This window comes from Manacus candei, unplaced genomic scaffold (assembly GCF_025592945.1).
Source record: "Manacus candei isolate 608988 ecotype Guabito, Panama unplaced genomic scaffold, ASM2559294v1 h1tg000056l, whole genome shotgun sequence".
NCBI classification, from domain to species: domain Eukaryota; kingdom Metazoa; phylum Chordata; class Aves; order Passeriformes; family Pipridae; genus Manacus; species Manacus candei.
The window spans coordinates 3,804,706-3,829,284 of record NW_026138104.1 but is presented as its reverse complement, the minus strand read 5'-3'; the positions used below and the strand labels follow the sequence as shown (position 1 = coordinate 3,829,284).

The window sequence follows — 24,579 nt, the reverse complement described above, 5'->3', positions numbered from 1 at the left end:
AACTTGGGAAGACACTAATGCTGTATTTTTTTTCTTTCTTGGGCACAACACTTACTTGAAAGGCTGTTTATTATTAAAAGAAAATAGAATTTGTTTAAAAACAAAATGTGTAACACTGTATAGAATAATTCTACTCATTTGTAATAATGAACACTAAAGGGAAAGGAGCCTACTAAATTTTAGTAACAGAAATGTATATTTGAAGAAAAAATACAGCTTACCTACATTAATAAAATGATCCAAATAATTATGCTTGCTTTTTTAGGAAGAAATACTTCTTGCTGACCTGCAAAATTATATCTTAGTATGCTTGGTGACTTGGTAACAGCCACGTTTTGTACAAAATCAACAGCTTAGTATTTGACAAATATTTCCAAGGCTATACACTCCAGTGGCTTAGTGCTTTTAATAAATTGATTAGTCCAAATAGAAATGTTCTCACTAATTTGTATGCTGGAATCTTAATGTTGCAGTAAATTAGTTTATACTAATCAGTTAAATGTCAAGGGAGGATTAAAAATATAATTAGAGCTTGAAAGTATACTAGCTTGCTGTGTGTATCTTGTGTCATTTTTTTGCCATGTGTAGTGCTGAAAAGTGTCTCTTGTGTATAGCTGCCTTGGCTGTCGAAGAGCTTGGCTTTGAGCGATTTCATGCATTAATTCAGTAAGTAATATGTTGGAACATTTAAAATACAATATTTTGAAGTTACATTAGTATTCACAGGCCTGAAAGGGGTGTGTTGAGGAACTTGGTGTGTTAAATTTCAGGTTAAACTTCGATTTCAAATTCTGGTTTGGGGGTTTTGGTGGTTTTTCTTTGCATTTTGCCATTTGAAATGGAATATTATTTTAAGCGTAAGTATTGGGCTTTAAAATCAAACTGGAGCAATATAATGTGCAGTATTGGCCAGATAGCTTGTGCCTTTCAAGTATGTGAGCACAGCCAATCAAGGTTCACACTGAAGTTAAAGATGTTAATTCTCTATATTTATGCACCATGTTCTCAGATGTTTCTATCTCAAATATTTGTGATGTATGTACTAAAAAAGAAAGTCATCTTGATTTGAGATACCATAAGAAACTTTTGTAAAACTATTTCATATAAAAGACTCACACTTTAAAAATTATTTTCTTTTTGGGGTGTAATTAGAGAGCTCACAGTTCTAGTGAGTTTGTATTTAAAGGTAACAGCTTTTTATTTTCAGAGTGGACAAATAAGTTCCCAAAGAGGAAATAAAGAGCAATAGAATTCCAGAAAACACCTGAGATGGAAAATGTTGCTAACTAGAACTGAAATTACCATTGCTTATTGTATCATTAGTAACTATAATTTATTTTTTAAACTCATTACTCTATAAGGAAAAGAGAAAGAGGAGAATAGAAATTTTTTTTAACCTTATCAAAACAGTAATTTCCTGCCCTCCCTCTCTCTCCTACTCACTCCCTCAATCTTTGGACTTGTGATACCCACTTAATTTTTCTGTATTTCTCACTGGAAATGAATGCTCTGGCATTTGCTTTTAGAGCAAGCAGAGCAGTGGATTTCAGAACTGGCTTTGCCTTGTGTACCTTGTATGCTATGTATACTCCACTGATGCAGAAAGGTAGTTTAAAAATCTCAAGTATTAGCCAGAGTAAACCTATCTGTGGATATATTTTTGCAGACGTTTGTTTCTTTTGTAAACAAAACTTACTAAAAGTGCAAGAAATCAAAAAGAAAATAATATATCTAAGTTTGTGTAAGATAAGCAGAGAGTATGATCTAGTTCAAATTAATAAAAACTAATGTCCATGTTCTGAAAGCAGTATTTAGCTCAAAATATCTCAAGAAATAGAAAGTGTATTGCTTCACTGGAATCTTGATGGTATCTTCCTTTCCTCTGCTTTTATTTTACTTTATTCCTTTCAGACATATGATCCCATGGTGTTACCTTGTCATCCAGGCAGCCACCATATTTCACAACCAGATAGTGTCCCAAATGTTAATGTACCACTTGTGGTTGTGAACATTTTGCTTTTTCCAAAGCTAGAGTCTAACAAAGTTAAATTCTGATGGGAAATGTAATAATTTCTTCAAAAACCTGGAAGATAGTTTTACCTGGTTAAGTAGAAGGGTTTTTTTTCTCTACTGTTTATGGGCTGAATGTCTTTCAGAACACATAAGGCAAATGTTGTTTTGGTGGCATGCAGTCTATTTGCAATTTCAGTAACAGTGTTTTGTAGAATTACTGGTTCAAGCCACCCAGCTCTTTCACAAGTAAATGTATCTTCATGGTTAGTGTTTGCATAAAAAAAACACATTCATTTTTGCATATTGCTCCAGAATTATTTATCATCTTCTGATGGGTAAATACTAATGACTCTATGACAGTTACAGTAACTTCAGAACAGCTGCTCTGTCATTCTGTATATAACAGCAGATCTACTATGACTTGGATATTTTCATATTAGGTATTAGTAATTCTTTTTTGTGCTTTGTGACACTATTCTAATGCTTCATCTAAATACATTCTTCTTTTCTGCTGTTTGTTTGTTTGTTGGTTTTTTTATCTTTAGCAAACGAGCATTCAAAAGCTTCCCTGAACTGAAGGATGCTGTTTGGGATCAATATTCAGCATGGACAAACAGATTTGGAGTATTACTCTTTCTGTATTCTGTAATACTGACAAAGGTTTGTGGGTTGTTTGGTATTTTTTGTGTGAGTTTTTTTTTATTTCTTTAAGAGGAAATTTGATTGTAACCCTTTTTCTGTAAAAGGTGATAAACTGATAAACTAAGTCAAATCTAGATAAATGTATGGAATGATATCTTGACCCATATTGCTGTACATTTCCAGCCTAAATGCTTGAAAAGCTCAGTCCTTTGCTTTTTGGGTTTTGCTTTGGTTTTTTCCTTTTCTGACCTGAGAATTACATGTTTTGGAAACATCCTTCCTTATATATATCAAGAGAAAGCTGCCCATTTAGTTATCAATTCATATAAGAACATCAACCTCCTAATGTTTTACTATTGAATTCTGTTGTTGTATAAATATTTTAATTTGTTCCTTCAGATAGAAAAAATATTTGCAATTTTTCTGCAGGGTATTGAAAACATAAAAAATGAAATTGAAGATGCAACTGAGCCATTGATAGATCCTGTTTATGGTCATGGAAGGTAAGCTGCAAAATATGGTAGCTACCACTTAAAATAGCTTCGTGGGGTAATTTTTTATGTTTTTCTAACTGATCATTCTTTTGGAAAATCACTGACATGACACAGATTCAATTATAACTTTAACTAAAAGCCACACTGAAAACTGTGTGCCTTTTTCACTGCTAACTCCGTTTAGTGCATCAGTTCTGAGGAAATACTTCTGTTATTGCTGAACTTCAGAGGAATAATTCTCAAATTCAGGGCCACATTTTTATATGAAGTTTTTAGTTGAAAAATGGAGATGATAATTAGTGTTGCTGAATTACAAACACATGCTAACTAATGGCAAATAGTTCCAAAATGATTAGCTGGGTAATGCAATAATTTTTTCATTTGTTAGACATAAACACATTTTCAGAAATAAATTATACATCCCTTTTAATTTCTTATATAATTTCTTTCTGTCATATAGCCAAAGTTTGATTAACCTGCTCTTGACGGGACATGCTGTTTCTAACGTGTGGGATGGAGACAGAGAATGTTCAGGAATGAGTAAGTTGATTCTAGTTTATGCTTATTTGTAATTTTTACATACTATGAGACGCTGACCTACTGATTTGGAGTATGCTCCATTTCTGTTTGGACAGTCTCTTTGCTTACTGCCCTTTGATTTAAGCAGACTTCAAATGGAAATAAAACATCCTTGCATGAAATTTCTCATGTTAGTATCTGGAAATAAAGGATTGTCAGCTACAAGTTGAAATTATAAGGTACCTGATGACCTGGATGATGGAAGGGAGTACAGTCTCTGCAAGTTGGGAAGGTTGGCCAGAGTACTGGGGACAGGGCTGCTGTTCAGAGCAGCCACATCAGAGTAGAGAAATGGACTGACAGGAACATCCCAAGTCCTGGTTGAACTGAGGTTCCAAACAGATCCATTAAAGACTTGAAGTTAAATGCTCTGGTTTGACAATGAATGAGTAGTATAATCTCCTTTGAGACATTTTAGACTTGCACTTGATTATGATTCCCTACAACCTGTATTTTTTGATGTATAGAATGTCATTTGGGTATTTTATCTAACATTTTTCTATTTGGTAGACTTCTTACCAGGGCATTCAGAATGGGTTATTGCAGTGTATTATTGATGAGCCAATAGTGGCTGCTTTTTTTTGTTTGGTTGGTTTTGGTTTTTTGTTTGTTGTTTTTTTTTTTTATCTTCCTAGTAATGCAAATTGATTACTAACCCTTTAGAGCTTAAAATCATCCTTTCTTGTGGGTTTCTCCTCTAGCTTTTTATGTTGTTTTTGCTAGGGTAAGGACCTGGTTTTCCCTTTTCTAGTTTTCTGACAATTCCTATATCTTTGATATGTGAGGTAATCATTAGTGCTTCAGAGACTGACTTTGTCTAGCTACTTGAGTATTATATAATGAATTTCATTAAGATCTCGAAGCTTGAACAGGCCTGTCTTATATGCAGTTTTTTAGCCAATTTTATTCTTTTTTTTATGGCCGACGGCATTATCTCATCATTACTCATCTTGAGTATATAAAGGTATATCATATACCTTTTTGTTAATTAAAGCAGATGGCTTTCAATACTTGTATTTTCTTTATCTCATTTCATTTTGTGTTTTATCACTCAATTCCTACCCTGATTCCTGCTGCATGTATAAAATATTGTTGTCACTTATCCCCCCTATTTCTAACTGAAATTTGTTGTCATTAGCCTTCTGGGTTTTATCTGTGTGTTCTCTTAAGTATTTTTAATTTCCCCTTTTTGATAGTTAGATTATTTTTTATCATTCTGAATTTTTAGATTATGGTCAATCAATCTGAATTGTTCTTGCAGCTTTCCTTTACATGGAGATAATTTTCTCTTCTGCAATTCAGTAAACTGTTTATGAAACCTGTGAGTTCATTCCCTTTTTTGTCTTTCAGATTATCTTTGTGGCAGGCCTTATTCCGTAGTTCTTCAAGTTGGAATTCTTTCCTTTTCTGAGAATGCTGAACTCATTTTGCACTGAGTAATATTCCACATTTAGATTCTCAGTCAATTCTGCCCTAAAAATCCAGAAGCAGAATTCCCAAAGAAACATCTCTCTTTTTTGGGGGAGCAGAAAATGATCTGTAGTACTTCTTGAGGATTTGGTGTTATATGACCTGCTAGTTTTTGACCAGTCAAGTAATTGGACTTTACTATTGGGAGCTCTCCATTTTCTTCAAGCCCTTGGGATAATTATAGTCAAAACCAGCTTATTCACTGTCTTAAGTCTCTAATCATATCTGTTATCAACTGATCAAGAGATCTATCAAGTCTATCAAAAAGAAGGAGCAACCAGTACTGTTCACAAGTTCTTAGACAAGACTAAATTTTGGATGCAGCTAACAATCCTTTTTGTCATCTTTTTTTCTTCCATCGTTTCTTTTGTATTTTGTGTCTCTTTGTACCCTTCAGCTTTTTTCGGGCCAGTGCTGTGAGTTTGTCATCTGGAAGAGTTGCAGATGTCAAAATAACAAGGACTGAATACGTTTGGTGACTTTTTTATTCACAAGTTATCTGAAGTCACTTGACCTCTTGTTCAGCTGTTTAGATAAGCAGTTTTTAATTATTAGTAAATCATTAAAATAGTTTATAAACCACTTTAAAGGTACTGTCAGTAATTTTAGCAGTGACAAAGAACATACTGAATTCCAAACTTGAGGAATTACCAGGTAGTTTGCAGATTGTACTTAGAGCTCTGACTTTTACACTATTGCATATTTTCCAAATACAGTAGGAGTTATTAGCTGGAATTGTTCTTGGCCACCAGTGGTAAAAATACCTCTTCTTTGACTGTCTACATATTCTCCTTTAAACCTTTCTTCTTATTGTAGTCGCTTCTCCTGCCACAAATATCCACAGTGGTAAGATATGGGGAAGTAGATTTTTTCTGCTTTTTCCAGGACTGTCATTCTTATGTGCAGTGTATCAATTTCCTGTGGGTTCAGAGGAGGCTGTAACTGCTTTTCCCAAGCAGTGCCCGGTGTTTGTGGTGTTTGGTGTCGCCGCTGGGTGGCGATGTGCCGGTGCGGTTGGTACCAGAATCCTCACGTCCTTAGTTTGACTGATAAACCATCCGTAGTTTGGGCCTGACTTTTTTTAAAGGCTCCGTTTTTCCATCTGTTTAAAAATTTGAGTACTTTGTAAAATACTTTTCCAAAAAAGAGAAACTGACTTTCTTGCAAGGGGCATAGTTATTGATTTTCGCAGGTGATCTGTGGTGTTATCAGATCTCTTCCAGGGGTCTTTTCTTTTTGTGGAGTGAGGATATTCGCAGGATGAACTTTGAGGACAGCTAGTCTTCCTTTTTTTTTTTACTCATAAGTCATCCAGAAGTGATTTTTGCTTTTGTGTCTGTCTTCTCCGTTGGCTAATTCTGAAGGAGGCATGAGTAGACACCAATGACTACAAGCTGAAGTTAACGTAGTAGCTTCCAGACACACAATCGATTGAACTACTAACTATTCAGGATATTCACACTCTGTGGCTACTGTTGTGCCCAGAATCCCATCTTTCTCCTTTTCAGTCAGAGTTCTCATGTAGCTTTCTGTCGGGGAACAAAGTATGTGATAATAGAATCATAGAATTTTTTAAAGTAATTTTCTGAATAATAAATACTGTTTATATGTGGCTTTATTGTTCTGTTCCAAGCATTGGATCCTAAACCTGAAGCCTTTGTTTAGCAGACTGAACCTTACATTGATTTTTGTTTTAGAGAAATACATGTGATATTTTTAAGAAATATATGTGATGTATAAAATTATTTCTTAAACGTACTATTGCTTACTTTTGCCACTTGTTTCCTGTCACTGCACATATAAATGTACTGTTTCTGTATGATAGCTATTCACTAGTTTGAAGGATCCTTCACTATTTTTTTTCAGTTGGGCTATAGCTCCTCTTGCTCTCGGCTCAAAGAAAGGATGAATTGCCTCAGTGTAGGGCAATTTATAGCAACACACCTATAAGTCAGTGAGATAATGGGGTTCTGCAAATTGTTTTTGTGCATCCCTGAATGTTTTAATTCCAAGCAAATTTGAAGATAATCCATGAAAGCACAGTTTCAGATCAAAGAATTTTGCACTGCAAGAGCCTTTTAATATGTATAGCCAACACTCTAAGGAAGGAGTTGTGCTTCCAGGCCACAAAGGTAGTGAACAAGTTTGTAAGTTTTTTGGGTTTTGATTTTCAGAGTTGGATGAATTTTTTTTCACTTAACAGTAGAGGGAAAAGTTAAACCACTACTATAATAATTGTTCTACACTGTTGCAAAATTCAGTAAGCTTGGAGTTGGTGAAGGGAGCATGGTATACCATGCCTAGTGCTGTGAGTTACAATGAAATGCAGAGTTGATTTCTTCCAGTCCAGAATTTTTTAAGATTTAGAATGGTTTCTTACACTTGCTATTTTCCTGAGGCTTTAGCTCATAAAGACTTCATAGTTTTATGCTGGTGTACATGAATCATCAATGTTAAAAAATATAGTTGCAACTTGGTGTTTTAGAGGGAGCTTTCAAATGCGAAAGTCAATGTTCACTGGAAAAAAAGGAAATCCAGATCTTATTAAATTGATCACGGTGTATGTTTCCAGGTATGTGTTGCTCTTGTTTAGGCAGTGTTTGGGGACCTAGCAGAGCTGTTCCAAGCAGACAGTACTTGGAACTGTTGAGATGATGTATATGTAAGCCCAGACATTCTTCCAAATCCTTATAATTCGTTTCAAAGCTTGAATTTTGAAGTACTTTCTCGTTCTTTATTAGAGAACCTCAAATAAGGCTCTGTAAGTGCTCTTTCAATCAGTAGTACATAAATATTTGAGCTATTCCTGACAGCTGTGTGTGTGTTTGAGAGTTCTATGATACATTAAGTGGAAGTCAGTACAGGAAATCAAATTAATTTTCCTACTAATGAAACTATTTTTTTGCAAAATTGTGTTTTATTACTCAGAATGTGAAATGTTTAGATAAATATGGCCAAGGAACTCTTTAAGAAAAAAAAAACAGAGGGAGGGAGGAAGAAAAATACATATGTGCATATATATGGGATTTTTTCCTCTCCAAGATAGCTGTTTTTTGTAGGTTTTTCTGAGAATAATTGTGGTGTAAGTTGAAAGTACTTCATCTCCTACTAATTCCAAAAAAAATTGAAAAGAGGCTATCAAGAGTAAGCTTTTAAAACCATGAGTTTGACTCTTACTTTATAGAGAGGGAAGTTATTAAACCTTTATAATTTTGGTTGTACCTTAATGATTTGCAGTTACTAAAAGTGCATGCCTTAAAGTTATTACTTGACTAATTTTAAAAGTAAGAAAAAATGGGTTGAAATAGGATTTGCAGATTTTTCTCGAACAAATGTTGTTTTGTTTTGAACAGAACTTCTTGGCATACACAAACAGGCAACAGTAGGCTTTTTGACATTGATGGAATCTCTGAGATATTGTAAGGTAAGCTGTTTTCTATATAATTTAAAAATTTTATTTCATTAAGGCATTGTGGGCTTTTTTTAACAGTTTTACTGAAAGCTTTACTATGTACAATTTGAGATCTTAACTTTCAAATTATGTTCAAATTAAAACTGAGACTAATATGTTAAAATAGTAGAAATATAATAAAATTGTTAAATGCATCTTATTGAGTAAATGTTGTTTGATGCTACTTAAATTAGAACTTTATTGCACTCATTTATTATAGCTAGTTAAAAGCTTATGTTTTTACTGAAATAACTCTTAATGCAAGTTATGTAGATGGTTATAAAACTGTGAGGTCCCAAAGTGGCTTCCTGTTGTGAATGTGTTTATCTCTGAACATCTGAAAGTAACTGATGGACACCCTAGTCCATATTGTTTCTTCCTGTTGTGACACAGAATCTCTTGATTTCAGGTTCTTACTTGAGAACTTTTGTGCCTTACTGTTGTGGTTTAACCCCAGCCAGCAGCCAAGCACCATGCACCCACTCACACACTGCCCCACCAGTGGGATCAGGGAGAGAATCAGAAGGGTAAAAGGTAGAAAACTTATGGGTTGAGATAAAGACAGTTTAATAGGGAAAGCAAAGGCTGCTTTTGAAACAGTGTTAATACTCTTTGTTTCAAAAGCCTTTCTGGTTGTTCTTTGCTGTCTTTTCAATCTCTATTGAATTCCTTTAGCTTATCTCAGGGTTAAAGAGGTTAATGTAGGTGGCAGAACGTTGGTGTGTTGACTAGCTGTCCCTTCATTTATTAAATACATGTCAATTCTGAATTGATTCATCCAAAACCAGCTAATAAGTCAAGTGGACTTCTACCTCATTTAGCATCCGATTTTAGTATTGCTAAACATAGGAGTAGTGTGCAGTGTTCGGAGCGTGTCACCACGGTTGAAGTGAAGGATATCATTGATACCACAGTCTTATATATATCTGATGTCTTATATATCCTAAACTATGTTAATTATCCTAAGCTATGTTGTTTTCCAAGTCAAACAGCAATCAGTGATCAAAATTGGAACCTAAGTATTTTACACAATTATGTCATTTTACTGAACATATTATATTAGTTGTCAGAGCACTGACTGAATTTTCATTAACTTGGTCACTAACTAGGTGACTTTTCTGGGTTTGCTTTGTGTTTCTGATTTTGTTGTGTCTTTTTAGGTTGGTTCCTATTTGAAGTCTCCAAAATTTCCTATTTGGATACTTGGCAGTGAAACACACCTCACAGTCTTCTTTGCCAAGGTATGTTAGATGTGATTTTTGGTAACCTCGGGCAGATAAACACCACATAAATTCAAATTACAGATCTTGCTACCGTGTGAGTTTCATGTGGCTTTAATGTAAAAATATAGTCACCAAACCTTTCAATTAAGCCTTCCCTTGAAGGTAGAGTTGTTCACATAATTTAGTGATACCTCATAAATTTCAGTGAAGTCTTTTGGTTTTAGCTTAATTTATTGGGCTGGGGGTGGGGTATGCTTTAGAACACCATGCTTGGGGTAAGTACTATCTTAAATTTCTACAATGCAAGAGAAACATAAAAAGAAAGTAGTTAGTGTAGGTGACTTTAGTAGTTTAATCTTCCTAACACAATTTTTAATCTATAATGATAGTTGGTTGTTCTAGATTAAAAATAGATATCAGCACTGTTGTGATATTTCCTTATATTTACACTGTCAGGTATGTAATCTGTGAGACATCCTTTTGAGAGTACCTCTCAGTTTAAAATCTTAGACCAGGTTTTCCAAGGAGAGAATTCTGTTTCTTTATTGGACAACTGCAAGTTGTTTTCCCTACATTTTATTTTTATAGAACATTTGTTTCTGATTAAAAATTTTATTGAAACTTCAAATGGTACTTACTAGTGTATTTATTAGTACTTATTAGGAATTAACTTCCCTGTACTTAATACCTTAAAAATTAATATTTTAGGTATAAATCTTAAAAATAGATAGTAAAACATATGACAAAGATAAAGCTATAAATTCTTGAACTGTTGAATTTCCTTAAGTAAAATTTTTACCTAATCTTTAAAAAGACAACACAAACGCTAAGATTTTTCTTACTAAAAACCTCTACTTAGGCTGTGGAAAACTTCAGCTTGTGGTTAATATCTTAGGAACTAAAAAGCAGAATAAGGAATTGACATGGTCTTGGCAAAGAATTCCCTAGGTTTTTTTTTTTTTTTGTTATTATTAAACAAAGCAGGAGCTGAAGATGTGTAAAAGCTCTTGAGTCCTTGAATTTGCATGTCTGACCTCACCCTTTGTAAAGTAGTGGTTGTTGAGCATTTCAGGTGGAGCAGAGATGTTGACTATAGTGGAAATATGAATCATGTTGACAATCCATTATTGTATCAATTGAAGCTACATACCAAAAACTACAGGAAGAAACTTGAATTAATTGCCAATGGCTAGTCAGCAAGATGTTAAAATAGCATGTGTAGTTGTGTAGATGGTGTTTGATACTGAGGATGTAGCTTCTAGTTTGATGGCGAGTTTGATTACATGAGAAAGAAATTTTCAGAATGGAAAGAGAAAAATGAACTGTGGAGTCGAAACCAGTGCTGATAAAGCTTTTTTTTTTTAACTTAAATTCTTTCAAGCTGTGTATGTTTTACAGGAGCCTAACCCCTTATGGTTAAGTAGAAGAATGTTAGGCAATTATTAAGCATAATAGTAGTGACTTTTGTCATTAGCTGAGTAATTGGGTCTAGAAGTCTAGAAACAGCAATCTTCCTAGGCTGCTGTCACTATGGACAAGTAGCATGGGAAAATGAGGGAACAGGACAGTCTTCACTGCTATCCCAGGGACTTTTCATGAGCATGGAGATTTAACAAGCAAAAGATTTTACTCAAATTCTGCATACTACCCTACTTAAAAAAGCTGGCTGCTGTTCTTTAATACTCAGATTTTTTACATTTGATGAATGATAAACATTGTGGTATGAATGATAAACCACCTTTACTATCTTGGAACATTTTGATTTAAATACTGTAGACATCTATTGCTGAATGCCAGAATATATCTGCACTTCTCTAAATGTGGACCATTCCTCTGTAGCTGTGACTGTGAAAAATGTTTTTCAGTCATACTTTCTAAAATAATTAAATCTATTTGTAGCTGCCATTCTAAAACTTTCTGTATTTTCAATGGATTGTAATAAATGGGCAAAACGAAGCACAGTATCTTTGAGCTGAAGGTCACACAGCTTAAAGTGAAAAAAAAAATAAATAACTGAAGTATGTAATTTGGCTTAAGTTCTCTTGCAACTGCTGCTGCATGAAATAACCTTAAATGGAGACAGCTGAGTCATCTCCTAGTTTTAACAGAAGTCTGCAGTGGGTCCGCAGTTTCTCTCGTTAATAAAAGAACAAGTTTTATTCTATCTGCATGGTCTTCATCTCCATATGTTGATTGTCATAGCATTTTGTATATACCAGGATTATTAGCCTCATTTTACTACAAAGAATTGGATGTAGAGAGAAATAACAAGAAATAATTTCTTCCTTAAAAGTGCAATTTTGACTGAAGCACATTTTATTGAAGAGAATATCAATAGTTTTGCTACCTGGCACTTAGTTGACCTGTTATCAGCCAAATGATTTTTTTGTAGTTAGATCTTTTGGAAAGAAAATAGAATCTGGAAACATCTGAAATGAAACCTCACGTCTTCCATATATTAATTTCTAAGGTTGACTGTCTTGGCCAAAAGTACTACAGCACGTTCTGCTGATGAGTATGTTATGAAGTCAAAGGCCACGTGAACATCTGTATTACCTAAGTAGTTCTTCAGAACTCTAATATTTATATGTGTCGTAATAGAGCAGGAAAAACATCAATAGTTGGGAGGGCAGACAAATCCTAGCAATGAATTAATTAGTAATTAATTATTAAGTCACTGGTACAATCATTTTCTTTCAATTACAACTGTGTGTGTAAAGTCAGAAAGTTGCTTAATGCTCAGCAGTCCAATTTAACATTTTCTGAAAAAATTCGTATGGCTATTACTCTTAGCGGTCATGGACTCTGCATTTTGCAACAAGGTAGAGTTTCCCTGTAAAGGTGAGTATGTAGATTCTTCATAGGCAACTAAATCAAAGCAGCCATCATTTCTGCCTCTCCCTGCCCTCCCTTCCTTTCAGTGAATAGGGAAACTTTCAAATGGCCTCAGTGCAACAAAAGCAGACAAGATAGCTTTCAGTCTGACACGCGGAGACAGGTGGTGCGAAGGCAGATATATGGTATTGTAAATGTCCTCTAAAAATCAGCTTTAAGACTACAGGGGTTTTTTATTTTTTTGTCTTCTTTATTGTAGGGAAGAGGAGTGAGAAGTGGGGCAGCTCTATTTAAGGCTGTGATGTTTTTGATGAAATGCTGTATGGGCAGTTCTTAATTATTTTTATGATACTCATAACATAGGAAGTTATGACAAGCTGAGACTATTCAGAACCTTAAGGAATGTCCAAGTGTGGTCAGACACTTTATAAAAGAATACCAACAGGTTGAAATGTTATGCAAAATATAGTAAGAAAATGTTCCAGTGCAAACAATAGGAAGACCAACAGCAGGTTAACAGGTGCTTTCCAAATACTATCTGCTGACATGCAAATCCACACAGTCTGGAAGTTTGAATTCAGACTCTTTGAAAGTGAAAAGAGCATGGAATGAATGTCTGGTGATTGAAACTGTCCGTGGGGACACTTCAGCTGCCTAAGTTTTAAAAAATTCCCTTAGTTTGTGTCTAGGTTTTGGAGCACACAGGACACAACAGAATTGGCTATCCATTTTCAGTTATGGTATTTTAGCATTTCTAGACATGAAGAATCACAGTTGGCAAGGGGCACCTCAAAATAAAATACTTCTGAAAGGTATCTACCCTATTCTAGCTTTGTGAGCTCACAGAGCTTAACTTTTTCTGCTCTTTGTGGGTCTACTCCAATTTTACTTGCCATGAGTTTGTTCCTGCTACAGGTGGTTCTTTTTATGAACAGGCACTTCTGGACAGTTTCTTTATTGATTGTTTGAGATGTTTTCTGTGGGAGAATTTGTGCTTTTTTCATTCATGTAAGTGATTTTCAAACCAGTGTTATCAAGTAACTTTCAGATTTTGTCTACAATAAAAACTGTAGACAAAAAGAGACTGTATGTGATGCAACAGTGTGTGGTGGCATATTTGTTTCTAATGAAACCAGTTCATGATATCAATTTATCCAAAGTCATTGTGGTTTTATCTTCTTTGAAGGTAACAAATCTGGATAGCTGCTAGGAAATACCAGATCTCCCTGTATGCTCATAGTTTTTGATGGTCTGTACTTCAGCTTTACTAAAAGAATTTTTAAATAGTGGAGAAAGCAAAGCTCCTTTGAGTGGCTATACCAGCTTTGTACAGAACATATTCTTTTTCACATCTTGCACAAAGTTAGGGAGAGAGGAAAAAGGTTGTGAAGACCCAGGTATGCCCTCTCCAGTCCAAGAGATAAAGAACTAATTCTGTTTTTGCCACCTCCCTGGCATCCACTCAGGCCTACAGAGTGTCTTGGAGAACTCGACTTCCAAGAAGAGCAGAGATATGTGGAGGATAACAGAAAGGTTGAGTGGGAAGATTGAGGTTTATGTCTCTGGTAGACAGATGGGGCTGATCTGCAGAGCTAAGGGGTAGGGCTCATAGATCACTGTGCTATAAGAAATTCAGTAATGCATATTACAGAGGCCAAATAATGTTCTAATGCTGGAAACACTGTGATGATGACATACATTGTTACATCTTAAATCAGAGAGTCAAGAGGCCATACTAAATTTCCAGGATTTTTAGTGAACCTGACTTAGATTTTCAAGTTTTAGAGTCGGTGGTCACTCTTTATTCCAGAGTCAGGCAGGACTCTAGTTGCTCAGCATTTTTGGATGTTTCAGGTATTATTAGAAGGATGGAGTGCAATATAAGTTCCTGTCACACAGTTATAAAGAGACTTTGAAGTGGAGATCTAGATGTAGAGATTTTATTTAGGTTTTAGCCTAGTATAGTAGCTAAAAATATTGAGCTAGGAAGAGCAAACCATAACCATGGAATCTAAGATCTCATGGCTGACTTTTATCAAGACTGGAGTTCAACTGTATACCTGTAGATGTTGAGGAAATTGCATGTAAAAAGTATTAGAGAGCACTTTGGTGGTCCTCCAGTTCCTGAGGTTGGGTAAAAAACTCGATGTCTTTGAACAACAGAGAAATGAATCTTTGGGCAGTGGTGGGCATTTTGACAATTTGTGGCAAAGCTCTGAAGCGAGAACATTTAGAAATTAGGTCCAGATTGTATTGCTCTTGTCAGAAGTGCTGTGCATACCATAGTAATGAGTAGCAATTATGAGGACTTGCTGCTCAGATCATAAAGAGGTAACTCAGTCATGAGGTTTTGCATTGTTTGTTCTTACACACAGAAATTGTAGAGATCATTAAACTGAGAGACACAAGACTCTGCATGTTAATCCAGCCAATTATTTGGGATTTACCTTCCTAAAAGAGTTTTATTTGCTGTGTTTACCCCATTTGTCTGACTGATTTCAACTATTTAGTCATATCTGTATGTTCTCTGAAGTTTTAGAACATTTTTAACTTTCATCCCATTATATACAGCTTTCACAGTGATCATTTAAGGACATTTTTTCATGGTTGAGTGTTACAGTCCATGAAATGTAATTGTATGTGCCCCTAAGCAAATAAGCAGATTACTTCCTTTTAGGAAAAAACTTCTCATCCATCTGTTTTCTTTCAGAGAGGGAGGTTCATTTTTTATATATGAAGTAGCTGAGAGTAGGTCTGTTTGGACACCACTTGTCATGTGTTTGAGTTGTTCCAATTTTTGTGTCACTGAAAAGAATTCATCCTGAAATGTTACACATTTTGATACTGTTCTGTGCTCAGGTAGATGAGAACACCTTTGTACTGACTCAGGGCACACAGTTTCAAAGCCTAGATGAAAACTTGTAAAATGGGGTGTGGGGAGTGGTTCTAGCAGTTCCAGTAGGAACTTTTTATCCACCAAAATTTAGCTTATAAAAATTGACAATAAAACACTACCACTTGTTGAATGAAATACCCTTTGAAATGAAGGAAAGAAGGAGGCCTGAAAGATGGAAGACTAGAAAACCAGTGCAATGCAAGAACCTTTTCTAGATCCACAAGTGAAAAAATTAATTACCTACAAACTGCTAAGCTCTCAGTTTAATATGTTGTAGGAGCACTTCCGAATTGGAAAACTTAGAAAGCAAATATGCCTAAATAATGACCATGAATATCACATTAAACATTTTTAGGATATTTTTAAAGTCTCCTTAATCATTTTAAGCCTGTTTTAAATACAGTTAGGATGAAAAGTGATTCTAGAGGTCATTTATCAATTCACTTTTCCAGCTTCTTAGTTCCCTTCCAAGTGTGTGCTCTGTTGACCTTCCCCTTGCTGAATATGCATCAGTTGGTTAAAAAACAAACTTTTGTCTGATTTTTAAAGATAGTATGGGAACATATTTGAGACTAATGTACAGTCATCTCCATGAGACAGTATTTTGACAATAACTTGTCAACTAGCTGGCTCTTTTTTCAGTTGAACAGCTTGTAGTGGTGAGCATGTAAAGCACATGTAAAAAAGGCAGAGCGGTATAGAAATGGTGGATCACTTACTCCCTGTTCATAGCGCTGTCCTGAGGAATACCTTTTCTTTTTCTTCATATTAGAATGGATGATTTTCATATGTAAACTGAAATTGGGGATTGGAAGGTAACAGATTGGGTCCTACCCCATAGGAGTACTTATTAGCTTCTAGAAGGAGTTGCACCCTCCTATTTCTGGAAGGAGGAGGGTATGAACAACATCTAGTTTGCATGTATGTTAGCCTATCGAGTGAAAGACTGATATTTAAAGAAATACATTTTAGCTGTTTCATTCTTTTTGGTAGACTGTGCAGAGTGGCTTGCAAATAGTAAATATATCAAAGAAATTGCTAAATGCAATTTTATAATTTATAAGGCACTGTATCAAGTAAACTCTGAAAGTAAAAGTATTGCATAGAAACAAAGGCTGAGAACTTGTATCATTCTGTATCCCTTTTAGGTGTGAAAACAATGTTGGTTCCAGCTATATTTGATACAGTAGCGAAGACATTGGGCCTGAGTCATCACATGACGGGTAGATATTCTGTTTTTGAAATCTGGAGGAAAGACATACTGGCTCATTGTTAAAACACAATTAATAAATTGATAAGAGTTTTTAATAGTATTGTAGTATTTAAATATCAATCAAATTGATATTTAAAGAAATGTTGTATAAAAAAATGTTATTCGTAATTCCAAATCAAGTGAAAAACAGAATACTGATGGCTTTTTCCTCCATCATTTGGTTCTTCCACTAGTCAGGTGCCCTCACCTTTCCAGGTACATGTCTCACTTAATTCTGACACAATTATTTTATTTTCAGCTACATAAAATAGCAAAATATTGTTTCTGCTGTTGCTGGGGTAGCAAGGCAGTAGGATGCAGCCATCCATAGAGAACTCACCTGAAGTTTCCTCAAAAACACCTTTTGTAATATAATGTCCTCCTGAATGTTGTGTTTCTTTTTTTATTCCTGCTGGGGCACCAAGCACATCCACCTCACTTAATGCATTAATATTTACCACTTGATTCTGCATTTGGCACGTGTTATGTTTGTAGCTATTGCAGTCTGCTGGTAATGTTCTGAAATTAGGTATTGTTTATAGATATGTCTTTGCATAATTGTTTTACAGTGACCTTCCTTCGGTGGGTCATTGTTATGGAATATTACGAGGCACAGCTTGGAATCCTTCCGGTGTCTGATGGTGAATGAGTTAATGATTAGTTCATAGTAGATCTTGGCCTGAAAAATAAGCTCTTCTTCGTAAACCCTTTGCTTGTTTGGATGTTTATGTCTTGGTTTTTAGTGTTCAAAATTATTTTGCACTACACTTTAGCTTTCTGCATGTATTAGGATACTTCTCAAATTTCCCCAAAATAATAATACTGTCCTTCTTATTTGAGCCCTCTGATAGTAGAGGAGGTAATATTACATCCTAACCAATTTGTAGTTTGTTCAATATTTGTGAGTAAGTGGAAGGGAGAGGCATAAACTTCTCATTGATTCCCTCAAAGGCCTTCTAAAGTCTTAGACCAAAAGTTTTGACTTCAATAAATTTAGTGCATTTTCATTTCCCAGTAGTTTACAAGTCATTGAATGGTACACAAACAGTTAGGAAGAAGACATTAGCTTAATAGTTATTCTGGCAACAAGTGAAGAATGGAAAGAAGGGAGTTAGTTTTATGCAGTAGAACACTCCTTTGCAGAAATTCTGTAAATGCAGTGGTATGCTCCAGTGGTCATATCAGGCTTTGACGTGATGGTGTATTTATGAAGGAGATAAGGCAGAGGTCAAAGATGCTGTTCTAGTCATAAGATGCAATCTCAGCAAATGGAGAGGGGAAAAAAGCTGAGTTTTGTTTCCTTTTTTTTTTAATTTTATTTTAACAAATGTTTGTATGCATAGATGTCAAAGTTTCTAAACCAATGCAGGTCAGTAAATAATGAATTTAGGACAGCAAATAGTGTATTTGTAGTCAGGATTATCTTCATGCAACCATTTCAGAAATGGAATTTTAAAAGAGAAATGTTACTGAGTCATTTCCACACAGAATTTTTTATAAGAGCCCTAAAATCTAAACCACTTTCTTCCAAGTTACCTAATTTAATATGCTTATAGTATCACAATGAAGAGACTTTATAGGCAAGTAGAATGAATGTTCCATGTACCTTTAGACGAGGTAGGAGGTAGATGTCATAAACCTTGATAGTGCCAGGCTCACACCAGTCAGCCTGCAGAGTCTTTGCTCTACGAGCCATCTTCCTTTTTATTTTACCTTACCTTTTAATTGCAGCCTGCTAACTGCAGATTTTTATTACCAGATAATGATACTGGGAATACTATTTTTCCCATTTTTATTAAGACTTATAACTGGGACTTTAGTATTCACTATGTTAGCAAACAACAGTGCCAGTGTGTGAACTGATGATCTGCCTGTCGTATCTCCTGTTTGAAAAAATTAATCTCCATGAGTGGCTGTTAATCTGTGCACACATTATAAATACATGTTCTAGATTGATTCCTCAGATTCTTTCTTTCCCTTACAGTTTTTCTTCCTGAAAAAAAAAAAAAAAGATGTCCTGAAGGCATTAATGTATTGCAGAACTTTGGAAATAGAGTTTTAAATATAGTTATTGAATGCCTATTAAAGATATTTTTAAGTGAAGTGTTCTTGGGCTAAAAAACAGGGAAATTATTTTGTGGCCATTTTCTCATTTTCTGTCTCTATGCATATTTTTTCTCCAAAATGTCTGAAGACCAGATGTTCTTTTTGAGCGGGGCACCATGTATCCTTGAAAGTGGAGGCTGACATATTTTTTTATTCTTTGTTCAGCCTGCTTTATTCCCATGTTCCCAAACCCTACTGGGATAGATGCAGGGAACTAGAAACAGTGAATGAGACTGCCAACATGCCATATGCTTCAATAATAAAAATATACTTTAAAATAGTAACTCTTGTGGTCCTGTTCTGAAGCCATATGCCAAGTTCTGCCTTTTGCAGAACTCACAAACTGCCTAAGAAATGCGTGACATGACAGACTGAACTTGTGTAGCGAATCAGTGTCATGATACTTAAGATAATTTTATGAACAGCAGGAACCTAAATCAGTTTGGTTTGTAGCTGATGTTTGAACCACACAACCTTAATGCATATGAGAGCTGTTGAATCCCCAGGAACATTGGGGTGAATCCATATACAGCATCTGATTTAATCCTTTACAAGTACAAACACAAAGACCTTTAGTAATCCATTTCTAACCACTTTTTAAGAAGTATTAAAAAATAAGTTTTTAATCCCTTTATTGACTTTTCATACCAATAGCAACATTTTTGTGTACAGAATAACATCTTTACCTCTTTTGATAAGGCAGCTCTACTTTCAGGTTAGGATATATGTGAATGAAAGAATTGAAAATCTAAACATGGAAGGAGGAAAAATATACCAAAAAAAAGAGGGGGACAGGGATTATCTGTGGTGGAGGAAGTTTTGAACTCTTCCTAGCAAAGGTGAAGAATATCTAGTGATATTTAAGACTTTACCTTCATTTTCTGTCTTTACTTCTCCACTTATATAACATCGGAAGTCACATCTGAATAATAGATTTGTTTGTTTCTAAGACTGTAGTAACCTCATTTCAATATTTAAGTGCATTTTTCCAAATATTGCTTTGTTTTATTTAAGAGTATGAAATCTGTTTTCTCTTTGTAATTTGTGTTATGGGTAGTCCAATGCCATTTTCGTTTACCAGTGGATTGTTTACAGTATCCTTATATACTTATACATTTATATATGTACTTTAAAAATAGCTGCTTTATGTTACAGAGTAGTGCCAAAGTTGTCAGTCAAAGACATAGATAAGACACTTAGATATGGAAATACTGAAACAGCGCAGATGTACTTAGAAAACAAGTTCAGTCACTGCCTACATGTAGTTAAGAAAGCTCGTAATTGGTGTGAAGTGAGATGGGCTTTATTAGCTTTAATGAAAAATATCACCATTTTTGTATTAATTAAAAGAATGATACTGTTTTTCATAGAAGCTAATTGCTCTATTCTGCTGCTGCTGGAATTAGCTACCTGAAATACCACATTCAAATATGAAACTCAAAGGCAACACTGTTTTAGTAATATGTGAAACTGTGATGTTTGTGAATATTTAGTGTTTTGCTTTCTTCATTGCTTCATAGAGCTCATGCATTTCACACGTAAAGACATAAAATATTACTGTTAGAATAATTAACCAGGCTAATAATTGTCCTTTAGAAACACTTTTGTCTTATTTGAGTTATAAAATAGTAATCTGGTCTGTTTTCAAAAACATTTCATCATTTCTGGATTAAAGCAAACTGGAGGGTTTTCGTCATGCCAAGAGAGAATTATGTGGTTTAAGTGGGAAACTGAGCACTGTAAGCTGGTTTCCAACATTAAGTGCAGCTTTTAGTACTGTGAGAACTGTATTTAGGAAGATTTGAATTTCTGCAGTAAATCTTCACTGGCTTTAAACTTCACTATCAAATGTTCCTGACATACTTGTTCATTTCCCACATCCTTATTGTAATTGCCAAATAGAACTAGTATGTTAATACCACAGCTGGTATAGCAATCTACTCATGTCTATAGGCTGAAATAATATTAGATATAGAAATAGTATAAAATACAGATATTATATTTTTTACATAGAAAAAAAGGTAACATGATAATAGAAGCTAAAGTTAATACTGAGTGAACAATATTGTGAAGGTTTTGGAAGTTGTAAAACATGGAATTTGCCCACTTACAGCTTGATCCCTTTTAGGCAACAGATAATTTGAGAAGCTCCTTTCAGATTAGACTTGTGATTGGTGGGTAGTATGTAATTTAGTAATTAGATAAGAATTCCAGTAAACTCAAATTTGCTGACTCCTTGTCTATAATTCCAGTAATGTATTTTTGCTTTCAAAATAAAGACTTTGTTCTGTATTGCTGAGCAAAACAAGCTAGTAACTAACAAAAAGACTACCTAATCTTTATCAATTTACAATAATGTCTTGTAATATGTCTGTCAAAGCAAGGAACATGTTGAAGAAGCTCTTATTTTTTTAATGGGTCAACAAGTGAATTGTTGCCTTCTTGTAATATTTAAACTAAACCATAACCATCTTTGGCAATATAACTGTTAACATGTATTCACTGTACTTTGAGTTTCTCTTATTTTTTAAAAACTGCACTGCTGTGGCTTTTTTTGTTGGCTGTCTCATTAAACCATCCTCTCCTACAGGAATGGAGGATATATTGTGATTTCTATAACTTGAGTGTATGTTAAAAGCCCAGATTTCTAGATGGGTAGGCTGACAGGGTCTTCAGATTCCTGTTATTAATTCTTGCTCTGTTTGCTTTTCCTCCTCAGCTTCACCTCACCTTTGGATCAAGTAGGCTCTCTTTTCTGTCAGGGTAGTATGGATGAAGGTGAAAAAGGATTTGAAGTAGTCCACATGTAGCATTTCATTCTGCCCTATTGAGAACTCTCTTCTGTTCTCAGCAAGGTACTGCAGGTCCTGTCGAGTAAATGCAGTCCTTTCACTCTTACAAGACAGCACGGCAGCTGGTGCCAGTTTGCTTCTTTTTAATGGCCATGTTGCAACAAACTGCTTACCATGAATGCTTCTCCTCCCACCACATCTATCCCTTTGATATAAACTGTGTCATCTTTTTCTGGTCTGAATTGCAAGACCTGTATTTTATTTTCTGACCCCTGATAAGAACTCAGCTACTTCGGGTGTGGCAAAATTCCTTTTGTGCCTCTTTCCTCTCTTGTTCAAGGAAAGGATTTTCTTTTGGCATTTTCTGAATCCCAGATAGACTCATAGCCCTTCTTCAAGGCTGAGGAGGGTACAGTATATGACATTTAACACGTGCCATTCTGAAGTGGCTGCAGAGTTCTTGTATAGTGACAGATAAGTCAAGGACCTTTCCTTCAGTTCCTCTATATACAGCTCTCAAGGGGGGAAAAATCTGATATTCCTTCAAGTATTCTTTGGCTGTGTTCCAGTTGTTTGTCATTTTTTTTAATGCCTTCTCTCATAGAAGATAATATGTAGCAGAGTAATCTCATATTCCACTGGCCAGCACAAGAAAATAATTGTAAGCAGTCTGTACAGGATACTCCCATCACTGCTACAACCATGGGCCAGTGACCGTCCAAACTATTGGTGCAAATGATCTCCCTGAAAACAAATGGGAGTTTTGAACTAGTCTTCATTGGCAATCTGCCTATTCAGAACCAGACTTGTACTCCTTCAAACTACTTTTATGTCAAATAGCATCAAATGCCTTAGGCTGTCCTAACCTTTGCAGGTTAGGGCTCTAGGATTTGACTTGCTTTGTTGCCATGGCATAATTCTCAACTCTGTCCCTTTCCAGACAGACTCTTTACAATAGTCTGCCTAAATTGACAGTAGACTGTTGGTGAGTATTTTTAGAACAAGTAACTTCATGCCTCAGGAATCTCAATACCTATTCATTGGTGCCTGAGAGGAAACAAGATCTATGGTCTTCCCATACCTGTTCTGTTCTTTATATGATGGTAATAATGGCCTCCTGATTCAGGTCTTAAGGACTCTCCTTTCCTTGATTTGATAATTATCTCCTAGAAAGACCTGCAATAAAGCTGTTATTTAATTTCAAGCAATGCCCAAGTTCTATTTAATCTTCTCCATCTTAATGAGAATCAACAACTAGATTTTATATCACTGCAAGACTTTGAACCTCTTTTTACTTCTGTAGTGATGATAGCTTTCCCACTTGTGAACTGATGCCAGCCTATGTTAAATTTTACTCTTTGGTTTACTTCTTAGCCAGTCTCTACAAGTGAAAAAGTATCTGACACCTTTAGGACACATAACCTCATTTGTATGTGTGGTGATACAAATGGCACTTCTGCTCCTTGCCTCCACGTAAAGCTGCCTTCAAATCTATTCTCAGTTAAGTGGGTTGTTCTATCTCAGGCTGTAAAGAGCATTTCCTCTATTCTGGCTTGGGAGCAGGATTCCCTCACCTTTAAAAAGAAGAAACCTCTGTGTCCTCCAGGATACTGGCATAGGATGTGGAGATTCATTTCAAATGAAAGATTACAGCCACAGGAGGAACTGAAGCTTCACATTCTTATTTCAGAGCATTATCCAGTTTGAAATGCATTCTGATCATGTGTGAAAGACTTATGCATCCAAATTATAATGATAGTTACCTAGTACATCAGTAGGATTGTGTTAAGTGTCTTTTCTCTTTCAAAAGATAATCTCCAAAGGAACCTTACTGATATATAAAATCAAATTTCTTTTTGAACCAACTCCACAGTGAGATGCCCTGCCTGGCATCCAGTTTCAACAACCAGTTGTGAGACTCCATTTCCTCTGTAAAACTGAAATTGGCAGTGGATTCAAACGTCAGCTGGAGAGATGGGAATCAGTTACAGAGATCCCATCAACCTTGTTTTCTTAGGAAACCATTTTGGAAAAGTTGATGCCTTTAAAGCCACTGATTATAGCATTGAAAAATACACAGTTTTCTCTGTAATACAAGACTGGAATAAATAAACTTCGGTCCTCCAGATCTGATTAAATTATAGCAAGTTAAAAAGTTGATAAATAATAAGTGTTTCTGTATTGTCTCTAGGCAAATTTTTAAAAAGAAAGTACTGCAATATATAATTCTTCCACGTATCACTCAACAGTGGTAGTGTAGAACTGTAAAGGAGGGAGTATGAGGGCTGATCTCATTATACAAGTCTTTCAGGGTACAATCTTTGTAAAAATTCATAACCAGGATTTCTGTGTGGCTTAACCATTATGTTCTGCTTTTGGTTTGTAGAATGAAAGCTTCTGGTATGTTTTCACTAAAACTTATGAAGAATATTTTTTGCCTCTAAGGGTAAACATGGGATCTTAAAATAACTGGTACTACTGATGAGAATAACTTTTCAAAGTAATATAAAATGACTTGTTTGTGTATCACAAAAGCCAACGAGTGAAACATGATTTTTGGGACATGTTGTACTTAGTATTGGAAATAATTATTGTAATTGACTGTTCATGGGATACCCTTATATGGAACTTTCAATGCATGGGTTACATCAAAATACAATTCATAGGGCTGGGATGGGGAATATATTTTGGCACATATGGTGAAATATCAGCTTGGGCAGCTGAACTATGTTTTTGTTAGATGTTTGTCACGTTTTCAGCTTTATTACGTGAAGGAGCTATGGTATTTTTTTCCCCCTGGATACAAATATATGGACTAATTGAACT

At 35.1% G+C, this 24,579-nt stretch overlaps 1 protein-coding gene across 6 annotated transcripts in view; it reads left to right on the top strand.

Annotated features, from left to right (window-relative positions):
• The window catches only part of MINDY3 (MINDY lysine 48 deubiquitinase 3), a 51,385-nt gene that overhangs the window by 14,012 nt on the left and 12,794 nt on the right, over positions 1 to 24,579 (top strand). For all 6 annotated transcript variants that reach the window (XM_051802649.1, XM_051802654.1, XM_051802651.1 and 3 more), the window contains 6 exons: positions 615 to 666; positions 2,559 to 2,673; positions 3,085 to 3,158; positions 3,610 to 3,689; positions 8,552 to 8,622; positions 9,810 to 9,890. In XM_051802649.1, coding sequence (XP_051658609.1) covers positions 615 to 666; positions 2,559 to 2,673; positions 3,085 to 3,158; positions 3,610 to 3,689; positions 8,552 to 8,622; positions 9,810 to 9,890 — 473 coding nt within the window. The remainder of the gene's footprint in view (positions 1 to 614; positions 667 to 2,558; positions 2,674 to 3,084; positions 3,159 to 3,609; positions 3,690 to 8,551; positions 8,623 to 9,809; positions 9,891 to 24,579) is intronic.